Source organism: Myxocyprinus asiaticus, chromosome 47 (assembly GCF_019703515.2).
Source record: "Myxocyprinus asiaticus isolate MX2 ecotype Aquarium Trade chromosome 47, UBuf_Myxa_2, whole genome shotgun sequence".
In the NCBI taxonomy this organism is placed as follows: domain Eukaryota; kingdom Metazoa; phylum Chordata; class Actinopteri; order Cypriniformes; family Catostomidae; genus Myxocyprinus; species Myxocyprinus asiaticus.
In genome coordinates, this window is record NC_059390.1 from 15057136 (window position 1) to 15074753 (window position 17618).

Consider the following 17618-nt stretch of genomic DNA (forward strand, 5'->3'; position numbering starts at 1 on the left):
ACATGACAGTTCATATAAAGCTGTATTTAAGGCATTCATGCTTCAAACACAAATTTAGTTCTTTACAAGTTATGTCATAGCATTTTACCTTGACAAGTTATTGACTAGCTGTACGTGATGAGTCATGTGTTATGGCAGTTTACATGTTTTTTTTCTTTTGCTTAAATGTAAAGAACTAATTACAGTGGCCCAGGGGCGCACAACACAACTAAATTGGAAAAGCAAATAAAAGTTGAAAACAATGAAATTATGCCACAGCACAACAGAAATGAGCCATAACAAAAAATTAAGCTGCAACACAACAACTGCAAGTCACATGAGACTCAATGTATGCTAGAAATGGATTTCTGAATATAAATGTATTTGATACCTTTGGACAGTGCTTTAAGTGGAAAGAAATCTGTGCTGGTACAGCCCATTTTAAATGGGAGTAGGACACCATACTGGCACCTTTATAAGAGCAACGAAGTACGCAAGGATATCTGTCGCTACTGTGACATCATTCTCGGATAAGTACTGGTATGGCGTATCAGTGCATACCAGCCCACTTCGAGCACTGCCTTTGGAAATGGTGAAGTAATAAGAGTTATGGCATTCATCACAACACTGTGTTGTGCCTAAATGTCCCTTGTGTTTTAAGCATTTATTTGCTTTGCTTATATTGTTGTGCACTACTTGGCCATCTTCAGACATTTTGCGACCGATACTTACTTTGTGGCTTGTAAATAAATAGACTGGAATATGCTTTTCCTTTTTTTCCCCCACATGTGCCACAGCTTATTTGGGACAATATTCCAAACTACTAATTTGAAAATGCTTAATGTCTGTGTTTTCCTCATTGATTCTCACAAATAATGCAGAACTCTGGGCAGCTCTCGCTGGTCCTCATCCTTGCTTTAGAATGAGTTGATAAAGCTGAGGTAGGATTTGATGAAGCCGGTGGGATCCTCCAGCTGTGGATAATGACTAACATGCTCATCTAGAACCGATACTGTGGATCTTTGCACTAGTTTCCTGTAAGAAATAAATCACATTTTAAAATAATTTAAATACTAAAGCAGCAAAAGTTATTTCATGCAGATGTACGTAAAATACTGAGCAAGAAATAAATATTAGGTGCTTTTTTTTTAAGCTGACATAGTTAACTTGAGGTACTACCAGTTGAACATGTTAAAAGACCTTAAACTGCTGCATCTCAAACTCAGTGGCTCAGTTGACAATCCCTTACCTTTCATACCTAAAGTCCTGGTTCAAATCTATCAATGTTTTAAGTTTCATCATATAAAAGAAAGCACTTGTGAAACAATGTGAAAGACAGAAAATATTGTAAAAGCTCATAAAAACACCCCAAAATCAGTGGCTCCAGAGATAACCTTTCCCCTTTCTTGGTTTAAATCGGACAATAGTTAAGCTTCTTTTGTTATATGTAACAAAGCACACATCACAAAAACACACTGCAGAGCACTCCTGGCTCAGGAGATTATCTTTCGTGTTTCATTCATGAAAGTCTTGGTTTCGAATCCTACACCATTTAAGTTTCTGTCGTCATATGTAACAAAGCATCACCCCAAAAACACACACTGCGAACTCCCTGGCTCAGAAGGTAAATTGTTCGTCCCTGAAAGTATTGGTTCATATCCGACAACTTTAAAGTTTCTTTCGACATAACACTCAGCAGAGCACTCCAAACTCAGTGGCTCAGGATATGGACTTTCACCTTTTGTCCACAAAAATCTTGGTTTTGAATCCCACTATTCCTTAAATGTAAATATTGTCATTGTATCAAATAAAGCATGCAAAAATGACCTCTGTTCCTAGCCTTGCGGAAGACATGATGGTGTGGCGGTTTCATGTATTTTCCGCCAAGACTGAGAACAAAGCTGCAAAGAGGTATGGGTTCAAATCCCACCTCAGCATAATGGGGTTAGATTACAGCAGATTAAAAACAGAATTTAAAAAGGTATGTTTTATAAATGGAATTTGACATATACTCACAGATAAAGATGGGTAAACTGGGGGTGTGGATTAACTGGATCTAGTGGTCCATAGATCATGTGCACTACAAAGTTAAAAGATTCAGTTGTAAAATTTGTCATAATCATCATTGAAATTTGCATTGGCAAAAAAACAGAATGTTTAAATACGTTTTACGATAACACTGCTCAGCCTAAAATGAAGTAATCTTCCAGTGGAATGTTTGTAATAAAAATAAAAATTGACGTGTACATTTTCCCCTAACACTGTAGAATGTGACAAATATTGCCTGGTCCTTATTCACTCAGACTCCTTAAGAAGCAAATGTAAAACAACTACCAAAAGAGTGATCCAGATGGAGAACAACGATCATTTTTAGTGTTAGTAGGAAATAAAAATGGGTTCAGGCTCAACTTGCGCATTTGTTGGCTGTCATATCAAATCAAACTAGCTAATGATATCAGTGTAACTAACCTCAGGCCATCGCTTCATGTCATCTACACACTCGGGTGAGGCACGGTCAAATTACGGTCATCGCGACTATGTAAAATATCGGCACGATACTTTTAAGTTGGCAATTAACATTTTTTTTTTAAAAATACGCTAAATATCACATTATATGCTAAAAAAAAATACTCCGATGCGATTGAAAACACTGGAGACCGGAAAACAAAGATAGGCTTCCGTTATGAATCGTGAAAGCTTCCGTGTTATTGAAAAAGTAGGATAGATTGGTTATGCTGTATCAATATTAATTCTCTTGGTTCAATCTACCTTTCCTCTCAGTTCAGTTCTTATGAAGCAATTAACTGTGTAATCAACTTCCAAGCCATGACACTATGAGAACACTTAAATGGAAACAAAAACAACATGTTAACATTTTTCCTACTACATTGGCTGATGCTTCAGTAATATAGTGTGTGTTGTCCACCACACTACATCACTCAGCTATGGTAAATGTTGACAATATGTAACCTTTCACATCACCTCAAATGCTCACAGATGGGCTAAGCAACTTCCACTGTGATTTTCAATGGATTAAACTACTTAACATCAATGGTGCAGCCCATGGCCAAAATTTAAAGCAAAGCCACCATAGTGAGTCATCTCAGTCTGGCATCATGTTGGCTAGACTAGGGTGTAGCAGAGCCTTGCCATAGACAGTAGTCATCAAAACTCCAGGACTTTAGTAAGGCATGAAAATTTGCATACTCACATGGTGTTGAAGTCAAGGTTAGGGCCCCCACCCATCTGTCTCTGTGCTTCAGTCTCTGGTTAATGTACTGTAGGATACTGGGCAAGACACACAATAAAAGTTGGTCTGTTGGTCCAGTGCAATATTTACAGTTTTTCCTCAATCGCTTTGGCTCATTTTTTGAAACAGTCTTAACATTCTCTAAACTATAAGTGCAATTGTCACAACGGTTTTATGGGACATCACAACTCTATTGCATGTCTGCAAAATGTAGTAACTCACCCAAAACATTTAATTCATGCTTCAAAACCTAGTTATTGTATCAGTAAATTGGCCAGTACCACCAAAATTTAAGTGTTTTTGTCATCGTGTGAGCCGTACTGGTCAAAATGTTTAGATGTGTTTTCACCATGGCAGTCAACCCTAGAAATGTTTGTTATATACAAATTTCATATTTGTTCTACTTTTTTGTTGACACTGACTGCTTATTGTACTATACAAGAATGTCAGTTTTGTCTAGCTGAATGCTATTGTGTATCACACTGAGCTTTTTTGATACCGATTACAACGGTTGGGAAAAGTCAATACTGTACAATACTGTAGTACACAGAAAAAGGATATGCACATTTGTATGTACAGTAAACAGTGCATTTATTTTTGCAGAAATGTGTTACATGTAAACAGAAAATTCACATTTGCATGTCCATTTTTACACAATCCTTACATGTAAAGTCATATATAGTGAACAGAAAATTGACACAATGACATCCATGCAAAAAAAAAAAAAAAAAAACGCAACAATGAAAAAACCTGCGGTAGTTCTGTAAAAAACAATAAATTGTACCTCCTCACAGTACGTAACACTACAGTTCCCATCTTCTTGGTGGACATCCTGTCGCTCTTGTTGGTCTGGCCAGAGATTTAGCAGACATCACAAACATTCCATGTCATAAATATTTATGGGATATACATGTATGTCTGACAGATTTATTACAGATATTGAATGGATCATTTTGCATGTGATGGCTCACACGATGAATGTTTAGAAGCTGTGAAGAGTATGACAGTTTCACCGAGAATCAACTCATCAGTTTTGATCAGCAAGCCATGTGCATTTAGTTATTGTGCAAATTGTAGACGATTGTACTTTTTTGCACACGTGCCAAAACACGTGCAATTTGCTTAAATAAGAAATTCAAATCTGGTGTGAACAAGAAACTAACTGTTCAGAGATTTGAACTTCATTCGAGAATTGAGCCAAAGCGATTGAGAAAAACTGTGATAAAGCTAAGATCAGGCTTTCCTTCACAATGGTAATCCCAAAAGGCAAGTTTTCTGGACATTTTTATACTATGCATCTACAGGTGCATCTCAATAAATTAGAATGTCGTGGAAAAGTTCATTTTTTTTCAGTAATTCAACTCAAATTGTGAAACTCATGTATTAAATAAATTCAATGCACACAGATTGAAGTAGTTTAAGTCTTTGGTTCTTTTAATTGTGATAGTTTTGGCTCAAATTTAACAAAAACCCACCAATTCACTATCTCAAAAAATTAGAATATGGTGACATGCCAATCAGCTAATCAACTCAAAACACCTGCAAAGGTTTCCTGAGCCTTCAAAATAGTCTCTCAGTTTGGTTCACTAGGCTACACAATCATGGGGAAGACTGCTGATCTGACAGTTGTCCAGAAGACAATCACTGACACCCTTCACAAGGAGGGTAAGCCACAAACATTCATTGCCAAAGAAGCTGGCTGTTCACAGAGTGCTGTATCCAAGCATGTTAACAGAAAGTTGAGTGGAAGGAAAAAGTGTGGAAGAAAAAGATGCACAACCAACCAAGAGAACCGCAGCCTTATGATTGTCAAGCAAAATCGATTCGAGAATTTGGGTGAACTTCACAAGGAATGGACTGAGGCTGGGGTCAAGGCATCAAGAGCCACCACACACAGACATGTCAAGGAATTTGGCTACAGTTGTCGTATTCCTCTTGTTAAGCCACTCCTGAACCACAGACAACATCAGAGGCATCTTACCTGGGCTAAGGAGAAGAAGAACTGGACTGTTGCCCAGTGTTCCAAAGTCCTCTTTTCAGATGAGAGCAAGTTTTGCATTTCATTTGGAAACCAAGGTCCTAGAGTCTGGAGGAAGGGTGGAGAAGCTCATAGCCCAAGTTGCTTGAAGTCCAGTGTTAAGTTTCCACAGTCTGTGATGATTTGGGGTGCAATGTCATCTGCTGGTGTTGGTCCATTGTGTTTTTTGAAAACCAAAGTCACTGCACCCATTTACCAAGAAATTGGAGCACTTCAGGCTTCCTTCTGCTGACTAGCTTTTTAAAGATGCTGATTTCATTTTCCAGCAGGATTTGGCACCTGCCCACACTGCCAAAAGCACCAAAAGTTGGTTAAATGACCATGGTGTTGGTGTGCTTGACTGGCCAGCAAACTCACCAGACCTGAACCCCATAGAGAATCTATGGGGTATTGTCAAGAGGAAAATGAGAAACAAGAGACCAAAAAATGCAGATGAGCTGAAGGCCACTGTCAAAGAAACCTGGGCTTCCATACCACCTCAGCAGTGCCACAAACTGATCACCTCCATGCCACGCCGAATTGAGGCAGTAATTAAAGCAAAAGGAGCCCCTACCAAGTATTGAGTACATATACAGTAAATGAACATACTTTCCAGAAGGCCAACAATTCACTAAAAATGTTTTTTTTTATTGGTCTTATGATGTATTCTAATTTTTTGAGATAGTGAATTGGTGGGTTTTTGTTAAATGTGAGCCAAAATCATCACAATTAAAAGAACCAAAGACTTAAACTACTTCAGTCTGTGTGCATTGAATTTATTTAATACACGAGTTTCACAATTTGAGTTGAATTACTGAAATAAATGAACTTTTCCACGACATTCTAATATATTGAGATGCACCTGTATGTGACGGTCATCATTATAAGCAAAGCATGGCGTGTTGCAGCTCTACAAAGCCCTTTTAATGACTTTACAGACACAATATACAGACAAAAGTGGACAAGTTATAAGCATTACCTGTCCATGACCAGATTTCCATCATTAAAACGAATGCCTGTCCACATGTCCCAGAACTCTGCTTCGGTTGGCTGAGTGTATGGTCTAAAAACTCCCCTTATTCTGTAGATGAAAGAGATATATAAACATTGACCATTCTACATAATGTATTTGGGTATAAAGGTTAAACTGAATCATTAATAATCCAAAGCAATCCAAAGATTCAAGGCCCAAAAGAACTAAAGATCCAAAATACACTTTGCAATTGAATGTTTTAAGCTATGGCTAACAGGATAGTAATGAAATGATCCACTCACCCTCTAGAGAAGAGCTGGAAGTTTATGAGGCATGTAAGAACAGGTGAAATGAAGCCTGAGTCTTTTAGCACCTGCAGATGACAAAAAGATTGGAAGTATTATTCACTTTTTAATTATTTGAGAATGAAAACAAATATGTCTGTTTCACACTCACTTTATGCATGAATCTTGGATAATGAGTCTCTGGGAATATACCTTGAAATAATGAAAACAGGTTATTGGCATCCAATATAATCTGAAATATAAATGTCTTGATAGAACTAACTTATATTTACATTTTGAAAAAGTTTGCTGAGAGAAACTAGATGAAACCTTCATGTACCTCCATTTGAGAGGCAGAGGCTGTTTATGGTGATGTGTCCAGTCCTTTTATGGTCACTCCTGTGTGTTTAACTGCATGTGAGAATCACCCAGATCATATTGACAGAAACATTAAGCTCCTAACTGTGTTACTCTGTCTTAACCTACAGTACAGTTCAGTCTTTCTGGATTCTATAGTCTAGAACAGTTGTTTAAAAGTATAGTTCACCCAAAAATGAAAATGTATTCTGAAAAAGTTGGGAAAGTATGAAAAATGTTAATGTGATTTGTAAATTATATTCACCCTTTGCTATATTGAAAGCAAATTTAAGTTTTTTTTTTTTTTTTTTTTTTTTTTAAATGTACAGTAATTTCAAATCAGATGATTACAACACGTTCCAAAAAAGTTGGGACAGTAAAGTGTTTACCATTGTGAAAAATCACCATTTCTTCTAACAACACTTATTATGCATTTAAGCACTGAAGACACAAGTTTGTTTAGTTTAAAAAGTGGAATTTTCCCCCTTTCATCCATTAAACAGGTCTTCAGCTGCACAATTGTACAGGGTCTTCATTGCCATTACTTCGTTGCACTACTTCATTGCATACCAGTATCGGTATAAGGACATCCCTAGTATAATGTTTACTTCTTGTGGCTATACTTTTTAAACAATGTTTATTTTAATGTTTATGGACTGGCCCCATTTACTTCCATTGTAAATGTCACACTGTTACCGCAATTTTTTGCTTTATTTTCTAGATAAACGAGGGACATGTTGAAAATATTTTCATGGTAATCAATATTGTGCCACAAATGCTGTTGCTTGAGCTTAACTTGTATTGAACCTGGAATATTCCTTTTACATTTCTCAGCTTGTTTTGGATTTGTAGCATACACAAAGTATATGGCATGAAGTTGAACAAGTATTTCATACAACTTCAATTAATTGATATTAATATCGTAATTACAAAATCAAGGATTATGATTAATTATGAATAATGTAATTAAGATATTTGTCATAATCGTGCAGCCCTAGGTTACACTTTGAAGAAAGATTAGGTTGGTTGCTCGAATCACATGATCTCTAGCACAATGTCAACAAAGACTATGAGAAGCTTGATGCCAAGAGAGCTTTACTTCACTTTAGCAGACGCTCACCTGTACAGTAACTCAAGAGCTACAGTGTCTCCATAGTCATGTGACAGGATGTTGATCCTCTGCTCTGACAGACCTATATGAGCGATCAGGGCCTCCACCACACTGGCCTGTTCAAAGATGGAGTAACGGTGTGGTCTCTGGAAAACAAAGTCACCATGAAAGGGGAAGCATGTCAAACAGAAATAATTATTTAGACACCGAAATTAAATGTGCATGATAAAATACAAAATATTTATCTCTCAAACAGTGGTATTGGAGGAACTTCATGACATTTACTTGTAATGATTGCCTAGCTTTCATCTTACCGGTTTGTCTGAGAAACCAAAGCCCAGAAAGTCAAGGGCAATGACTCTGTTAAAGCGCTGAGTCAGAGAATCCCAGATCTACAAATTGACAGAACAAGGTTGAACAAACACATCATGAGCAACGTGAGCACGTCCAAAGCTAAAGCTAGCAAAGTGTGCAACATATTTCGTTAATTGCTGGCTGGCTGTAATGATGATGCAGTTTTAAATATGACAATTGTCACTGGCTACCACCCCTGGAGTTCGCTAGTTCGAATCCCAGGGCGTGCTGAGTGACTCCAGCCAGGTCTCCTAAGCAACCAAATTGGCCCGGTTGCTAGGGAGGGTAGAGTCACATGGGGTAACCTCCTCGTGGTTGCTATAATGTGGTTTGTTCTCGGTGGGGCGCATGGTGAGTTGAGCGTGGATGCCGCGGTGGGTGGCGTGAAGCCTCCACACGCGCTATGTCTCTGTGGCAACGCGCTCAACAAGCCACGTGATAAGATGCGCGGGTTGAAGATCTCAGACGCGGAGGCAACTGTGATTCGTGCTCCGCCACCCGGACTGAGGCGAATCACTACATGACCACGAGGATTGGGAGAAAAAGAGGAAAAAAGAACTCCCAAAAAAAAAAACAAATTAAAAAAATACGACAATTGCGTTGTCACATTTGAACTGTTCCGAGTTCTGCTCACCTTGTACCAGTCATAGCTGGAAGTAGGAAAACCATGAAGTAGCAAGAGAACATCAGAGCTTCCCACAACACCAAATGACTCTAGTAACAAACATAAAGATTAGAGGGCTGTTCTCATAAAGCTTAAAAAAACCTTACAGGTGAAGTGTTTAATTTATGTGCCAATCATCACCAAACAACAACACTGCAAAAATTAAGAAGAATGCTTCTGTACCTTTCTAGTCCTGCCGCAAACTCAAAAAGTGAGTGTTGTTGCATCGGGACACTCAAACCAACAGAATAATGTTTTAAAAGCACCTCGGAGCTAGTGTGTTTAGGGGAACTTTTTCAGGGGAAAACCCATGTCTTATGTACAGCTGACTCTATAAATTAAGTAATAGTAGCATCAAAAAACATAACACAGCACCTTTTAGGTCTGACAAAGGAGTTCAGCAAAACAGCAAGTATGTATAAAAAGCATGTGCTAAATTTTTATATAAGATGAGACTGCCTTTAAACATAAATTGTTGGGTCACTGATAGAAATGTGAGTGTACACAATTTCAAAAAAATATTTTTAAAGGTAGGACATACAGTCATGGGAAAAAGAAAGTACACCCTCCTTGAATTCTATGGTTTTACGTATCAGGACATAATAAAAATCACCTGGTCCTTAGCAGGTCTTAAAATTAGGTAAATACAACCTCAGATGAACAACAAATGACATATTACACAGTGTCATGATTTCTTTAACAAAAATAAAGCCAAAATGGAAAAGCCATGTGTGAAAAACTAAGTACACCTTATGATTCAATAGCTTGTAGAATGACCTTTAGCAGCAATAACTTCAAAGTAATCGTTTTCTGTATGACTTTATCAGTCTCTCACATCATTGTAGAGGAATTTTGGCCCACTCTTCTTTACAATGTTGCTTCAGTTCATTGAGGTTTGCTGGCATTTGTTTATCCACAGATCTCTTAAGGTCCCGCCACAGCATTTCAGTCAGGTTGAGGTCTGGAATTTGACTGGGCCATTGCACCTTGATTCTTTTATTTTTCAGCCATTCTGTTGTAGATTTGCTGGTGTGCTTGTGATTATTGTCCTGTTGCATGACCCAGTTTCGGCCAAGCTTTAGCTGGCCTCACATTTGACTCTAGAATACTTTGGTATACGGAGGAGTTCATGGTCGACTCAATGACTGCAAGGTGCCCAGGTCCTGTGGCTGCAAAACAAGCCCAAATCATCACCCCTCCACCACCGTACTTAACAGTTGGTATGAAGTGTTTGTGCTGATATACTGAGTTTGGTTTTCGCCAAATGTGGTGCTGTGCATTATGGCCAAACATCTCCACTTTGGCCTCGTCTGTCCAAAGGACATTGTTCCAGAAGTCTTGTGGTTTGTTCAGATGCAACTTTGCAAACCTAAGCCGTGCTGCCATGTTCTTTTTAGAGAGAAGAGGCATTCTCCTAGCAACCCTTCCAAACAAACCATACTTGTTCAGTCTTTTTCTAATTGTACTGTCATGAACTTTAACATTTAACATGCTAACTGAGGCCTGTAGAGTCTGAGATGTAACTCTTGGGTTTTTTGCAATTTCTCTGAGCATTGCACGGTCTGACCTTGGGATGAATTTTCTGGGACATCCACTCCTGGGAAGATTGGCAACGATCTTGAATGTTTTCCACTTGTGAATAATCTTTCTCACTGTAGAATGATGGACTTTAAATTGTTTGGAAATGGCCTTATAACCCTTCCCAGATTGATGGGCAGCAACAATTGCTTCTCTAAGATCATTGCTGATGTCTTTCCTCCTTGGCATTGTGTTAACACACACCTAAATTCTCCAGACCAGCAAACTGCTAAAACTTCAGCTTTTATAGAGGTGGTCACACTTGCTGATGATCAATTAATCAAGGGCATTTGATTAGCAGCACCTGGCTACTACTTAGCCTCTTAATTCCTATGGAAGCAGTAAGGGTGTACTTAGTTATTCACACATGGATTCTCCATTTTGGCTTTATTTTTGTTAAAGAAATCATGACACTGTGTAATATGTCATTTGTTGTTGTTCATCTGAGGTTGTATTTACCTAATTTTAAGACCTGCTAAGGACCAGGTGATTTTTATTATGTCCTGATACGTAAAACCATAGAATTCAAGGAGGGTGTACTTTCTTTTCCCATGACTGTGTATGTATATATATATATATATATATATATATATATATATATATATATATATATATATATATATATATAGAATTTTTGAGTCAAGAATATTAAGAAGTTTTCTCAGGGTTACTCTATATGACCTGCACAAACTGTGCCTTTTCATAAAAATGTTACAATTTCTGATATTTTTTTTTAAAACTTAATACACAGTCATAAGTCTAAGGTTGTCCAAGGTGATAAAAATGAGAAATCTTTTAAAAATCTAGTTTAAGTTTGTCAAGTGTCAAGTTTGTAGAAATGTTCTCTTTTAGTAAATTGGTTTCATAAATAAAAACAAAAATTTAAAGCATTTGCTACAAACAAAAATATTAAATGACTTCAAAAATATTGTGTGTTGTAACATCAATTAAAAGGTATTAAAATACTTTCCTTGCACATTGAAAACATGTATACACAACTTAATCTCATAAATAGTTTTCAAGGATATTTTTAAGGTTATATATAAAATATCATATACCATCTGCAAATGTGCACATATCTCATTTAAACAGATGTAATAAACCAACCTCACACAACTTGAACAGATCCAGCATCTTGTGGCATGCTCACTTATTTACATCTAAAGCACATATTCTATCAGCCGCTCCTCAGCAGTTCCCTGTCACCTTTAATTTTCTTTTCTAGTGATAAAAAGCAAATATCAATAAAACTTCTATTATATACTGTCAGCAAATATGCAGATATCTCATTTAAACAGATGTAATTCACGAACCTCACGAAAATACAGCTTTTCTTCCTGTCGAGCGCTCATCTAATATCTTCATCTGAAGCACATATTCTATCAGCCAGAATCAAAACTTTAGGATCAGGATCAAAAGATCCTCTGATTCACAAATCATGATGACAATCCAAGCAGGCGATCGCGCTGTATCCGCATGAGCGCAACCAAAGTCTTTCTAACAAGTCAGTCAACTGACGGCCATCTTTAGAACGCTCTCGGGAGGCTATTTCCAGTCATCAAAGTGCAACTTCTATCTATTTGAAAGACCGAGATCTCAAAAACGGTTGGTCAAGATTATGGTCAAAGAACATTTCAAATAAGCAGTAAAATCTGACAACATTGGTATCATAAATGATACTTCTTTACCTAAGATTACGCTAAAAAAACGCAATTTTCCCAGCTTTTATAGCTAATGTGCATGTGCGTTCTCGAGTTGATTGTCAGGTGATGTCTGTATCTAAAGGGTGATTGGCTCTTTTACTTGTTAGGTGGGACTTCCTGTCTACATCCATTGACTGTTGGTTGCAGTTGAGCATTCCAATATCTCCCATTCATTTTAATAGAAGTGGCCCGTCTCTGCTAAATAGTCTCTGGTGCAACTTCAAGGTAAAAGCGCTTCACATGTGCTATAAGTAAATGTCTTTTTCACTATGCTCTGTATGTACAATTGGTTTGATTATGTATTTTTTTGAGAAAATGCAATTGCTAACGTGGACATGCCATCCATGGTTGCTGGACTACTGTGTGTACTGTTATTTCCTTCTTCCTAATATATTAACAATTTCTTCATGTGCAAATAAATGACAAAAATGTGATGACTAAACAGAAATAGAAGAAACTGCAATCTACCATTTAAAACACAATGTTATTTTTTTTAGATTATTTTTTACAAAGTTAAAGTTTGAAGTGTGAAATTGAGTAAATATAGTGCTAAATAAGAGTTTATTTACTTTTTTTTTATGTTTATTTGATTTACTATATTAAATTGTGTTATATATCGGCATTGTATCAGTCTATCAGCCACCCTGCTCTCTGGATATCGGCATCGGTCATTAAAAAAAAAACATATCAGTCGATCACGAATACATGTGTGTATATAAAGTTGTGCTCAAATGTTTGAATACCCTCGCAGAAATTGTGATATTTTGGCATTGATTTTGAAAATATGACTGATCATGCAAAACAACTCTCTTTTATTTAAGGATAGTGATCATATGAAGCCATTTATTATCACATAGTTGTTTGGCTCCTTTTTAAATCTTAATGGTAACAGAAATCACCCAAATGGCCCTGATCAAAAGTTTACATACCCTTGAATGTTTGGCCTTGTTACAGACACACAAGGTGACACACACAGGTTTAAATGGCAATTAAAGGTTAATTTCCCACACCTGTGGCTTTTTAAATTGCAATTAGTGTCTGTGTTTAAATAGTCAATGAGTTTGTTAGCTCTCACGTGGATGCACTGAGCAGGCTAGATACTGAGCCATGGGGAGCAGAAAAGAACTGCCAAAAGACCTGCGTAACAAGGTAATGGAACTTTATAAAGATGGAAAAGGATATAAAAAGATATCCAAAGCCTTGAAAATGCCAGTCAGTACTGTTCAATCACTTATTAAGAAGTGGAAAATTCAGGGATCTCTTGATACCAAGCCAAGGTCAGGTAGACCAAAAAAGTTTTCAGCCACAACTGCCAGAAGAATTGTTCGGGATACAAAGAAAAACCCACAGGTAACCTCAGGAGAAATACAGGCTGCTCTGGAAAAAGATGGTGTGGTTGTTTCAAGGAGCACAATACGATGATACTTGAACAAAAATTAGCTGCATGGTCAAGTTGCCAGAAAGAAGCCAATGCCACAAAAAAGCCCAGTTACAATATGCTTGACAACACCTTGACATGCCTCACATCTTCTGGCACACTGTAATTTGGAGTGACAAGACCAAAATAGAGCTTTATGGTCACAACCATAAGCACAATGTTTGGAGAGGGGACAACAAGTATTGTGCTCCTTGAAACAACCACGCCGTCTTTTTCCAGAGCAGCCTGTATTTCTCCAGAAGTTACCTGTGGGTTTTTCTTTGTATCCCGGAAAATTCTTCAGGTCTACCTGACCTTGGCTTGGTATCAAGAGATCCCCGAATTTTCCACTTCTTAATAAGTGACTGAACAGAACTGAATGGCATTTTCAAGGCAATGGATATCTTTTTATATCCTTTTCCATCTTTATAAAGTTCCATTACCTTGTTACGCAGGTCTTTTGACAGTTCTTTTCTGCTCCCCATGGCTCAGTATCTAGCCTGCTCAGTGCATCCACGTGAGAGCTAACAAACTCATTGACTATTTATACTCAGACACTAATTGCAACTTAAAAAGCCACAGGTGTGGGAAATTAACCTTTAATTGCCATTTAAACCTGTGTGTGTCACCTTGTGTGTCTGTAACAAGGTCAAACATTCAAGGGTATGAAAACTTTTGATCAGGGCCATTTGGGTGATTTCTGTTATCATTATGATTTAAAAAGGAGCCAAACAACTATGTGATAATAAATGGCTTCATTTGATCACTATCCTTAAATAAAAGACAGTTTTTTTGCATAATCAGTCATATTTTCAAAATCAATGCCAAAATTTCACAATTTCTGCCAGGGTATGCAAACTTTTGAGCACAACTGTATGTATATATATATATATATATATATATATATATATACACACACACCGATCAGCCACAACATTAAAACCACCTGCCTAATATTGTGTAGGTCCCCCTCGTGCCGCCAAAACAGCGCCAACCCGCATCTCAGAATAGCATTCTGAGATACTATTCTTCTCACCACAATTGTACAGAGCAGTTATCTAAGTTACCGTAGACTTTGTCAGTTCGAACCAGTCTGGCCATTCTCTGTTGACCTCTCTCATCAACAAAGCATTTCCATCCACAGAACTGCCCCTCACTGGATGTTTTATGTTTTTGGCACCATTCAGAGTAAATTCTAGAGACTGTTGTGTGTGAAAATCCCAGGAGATCAGCAGTTACAGAAATAATCAAACCAGCCTGTCTGGCACCAACAATCATGCCACGGTCCAAATCACAAAGATCACATTTTTTCCCCATTCTGATGGTTGATGTGAACATTAACTGAAGCTCCTGACCTGTATCTGCATGATTTTATGCACTGCACTGCTGCCACACGATTGGCCGATTAGATAATCACATGGATGATTGCTGGTGCCAGACAGGCTGGTTTAAGTATTTCTGTTATTTTAACTATACAAATGTATCAAGGAACATGTACATTTGTATATGCTGTGGCTTGTTACCACGTTTTTCACATTTTATGCCCTTGTTGTAGTTCACTTAAATAGTCATGCAGTGTGACATATGAAATTACAAATATGTAGTATCTCAATTAATGGAGTCACGTCACACTGCAGGACACTATGATTTGTCATGTCAAACAACTGACCTCATAAAGATAGTGTTTGTGTGTATGCAGTACTGAGAGACGGAGAGAGCGAGCAGATGTAATGTACCTTTATAGAAGATGTCATTGCCTCTGAATGTGAAGAAGTGTCCGGAGGAGCGCCAAGTGTTTAGCGCAAGTGAGAGCTCCGGAGGAGGGATGTGCAAATACACGGCGACCAGAGGAATGCACAACAGACCCACGTGAACCCACCACTCCCAGCTCGCGCGACGGGCCGCTCCGCTCACGCTTTCATTCTGCTGCTATATGTATATACAGAGTGCATGACAGCGCGTGAGCATAAATACTAATGCATTTAATCCAACAAAGCATGCATCTCAACGATTTAACAGAGGGCCGTGTTTTGACTTCACAGATGACGTTTATGGCGTGGAAAGAAAGATGAATACTAACTTAATGCCAAATACTGACTGCTGCATGATGCGCGCTAGCACTTCTACAGAAGAAATCCACTTTGAACATGCGTAAAGTTACTTACAGGCGATTCGCGTGTCATACTCGAATCCTGCACTTGATCGCAGTGTCTCGGTTGTGTTAGCAGATGGGGTGAAATACATGCTATTAACCGACATTTAGGGTCTCTCACTGAGCTGTCATCAGCAGGATCTATACTAAGTTGCATAATACTGTCCAAAGGTGTTGAGGCGACTGCAATGAAGCGTCATGTTGCCAAGGATCCAAAGGTCTCAGTCTGGATTGAAGCCCGCTTATGCCACCTAATGGAGCGGATGGCAAACTGCTCTTTGGTTTTCTACCACACGAGTCGACTGAAAGTTGGTTGCAGTTGGGTCATGCATTTAATTCCAAAAAGCTTAGCCTCGTTTAACCTTTGCATCTGCGTACTCAAGAGAAATTCCTTTTTATTCAGTTTAGTTGAATGTGTGTAAGATGATTTGTTCTGTGACCACAGTCACTCACTCCACGTCAAAACAGGTAACCATCAGTTCCCTCTTGTGGTCAATAAGTGTATCAGCATTAAGAAAATTGAACATAGGAACGTTTTAAACAAATTATTATTAAAGTCTGTTCTCAAAATCACGGTTTACATCTATAAAAAAAATATATATATAATTACTGAAAAAAATGCTACAAATTTAAATGGTGACTAATGGCAGCTTTTTAGTTGTAACAGACAAGCATTAGAATAGAACAATTTGCCAGCTCCCCCTTCTGGACATTAAGAGTTATTGCGTATAGAATGATACAGACATTGTAGGCATAAGCCTTTGAGGGAATGGTCTGCTTAAAGGTATAGTTCGAAGTCTAAAAGTTATAAAGTTATAAAGTGTGGAAATCTATTTTCTTTCGCAGAAGTTTTGTTCAGAATACATGTAATACACATGCAAACAAATATTTGTATCAGATTGCAAAGTTTAAGGTACCCATGAACAGTATTACAATCAGATTTAATTTATTCGGATTGATGAAAATGAGTACATGTAAACATAGGCTGTGTTTGGGTTTACATATACTACCCAAACTACTTCTGCCATATCTGTCTATGGTAGTATGCCATTCTCAGTGATAATCATGGCCTCTATTGGGCTGTTAACCACTGCAACTGGATCACTGAGTCAGTGAGGTAGATTTGTGAAGTGAAAAAATTATTCAGACTCATTTTGTGAACTGGATCAATCGAATAAAAGATTCTAAAAAGATTCAAAAGAACAATGCATCCAAGAATCGGACATCACAACTTCTTTCATGAACTGTCATGAAAGCACCAAGAAGTGCTAGGACAGATGTGAAGATTTAAAGTCAATAATGACTTAGTTCGTTTGTAACACAAAGGTATCGTATGGCTTCTGAAGAATTGGAATTTAACAAAACATGGACCACTTTTATGGTCTTTTTTTTTTTTTTTTTTTTTTTTAGCTTGACAGCCAGACATCATTCACTTTAATCATAAAAAAAGAGCAGGATATTCTTCAAAAATTCCCCTTTTGCATTCCATGGAAGACAGTAAGTCATATAGGTTTATAATGACACGAGGGTGAGTAAATAGTTACACATTGTTCAGTTTTTGGGTGAACTATTGCTATAAAGCAGGGTCCAACTCCAATTCTTATTAAACACACCTGAATCAGCTAATCAAGGTCTTTTGGTTTACTTCAAAATTACAGCCAAGTGTGTTTGAACTGCTCTGTGTAGGACGGTGGCTCTCCATTAGCAGGAATGATTAACCCTGCTTTAAAGAATAGGAATAGCTGGCTAGACTAGAGGGCTTTTCCCAAAAAGCTGTTT

The 17618-nt window shown here is 37.7% G+C and overlaps 1 protein-coding gene across 2 annotated transcripts; it reads right to left on the reverse strand.

Annotated features, from left to right (window-relative positions):
* Positions 1 to 38: 38 nt before the first annotated feature.
* Positions 39 to 16317, reverse strand: LOC127437045 (mesoderm-specific transcript homolog protein-like). 2 transcript variants are annotated; one of them, XM_051691690.1, is made up of 12 exons: positions 15853 to 16317; positions 15424 to 15613; positions 8960 to 9039; positions 8286 to 8363; positions 7981 to 8117; positions 6844 to 6902; positions 6676 to 6716; positions 6522 to 6592; positions 6226 to 6327; positions 3191 to 3267; positions 1996 to 2059; positions 39 to 1014 (listed from the first exon to the last, which is right to left on the reverse strand). In XM_051691690.1, exons 1-12 carry the CDS (start codon positions 15994 to 15996, stop codon positions 897 to 899), a joined length of 1161 nt encoding a protein of 386 aa, XP_051547650.1. In that variant the 5' UTR covers positions 15997 to 16317; the 3' UTR covers positions 39 to 896. The 2 variants fall into 2 exon arrangements, with proteins under 2 accessions (XP_051547650.1, XP_051547649.1); XM_051691689.1 differs by having other exon boundaries at positions 15424 to 15616.
* Positions 16318 to 17618: the final 1301 nt, after the last annotated feature.

Coding starts and splice junctions, on each gene's coding strand:
- LOC127437045 (XM_051691689.1), bottom strand. CDS start 15,996: ATGCAACTTAGTATAGATCCTGCTGATGACAGCTCAGTGAGAGACCCT. Junction 6,328..6,521: donor TTCCAGCTCTTCTCTAGAGG/GTGAGTGGATCA, acceptor TTTCATCTACAG/AATAAGGGGAGTTTTTAGAC. Junction 1,015..1,995: donor CAGTTTACCCATCTTTATCT/GTGAGTATATGT, acceptor TATTTCTTACAG/GAAACTAGTGCAAAGATCCA.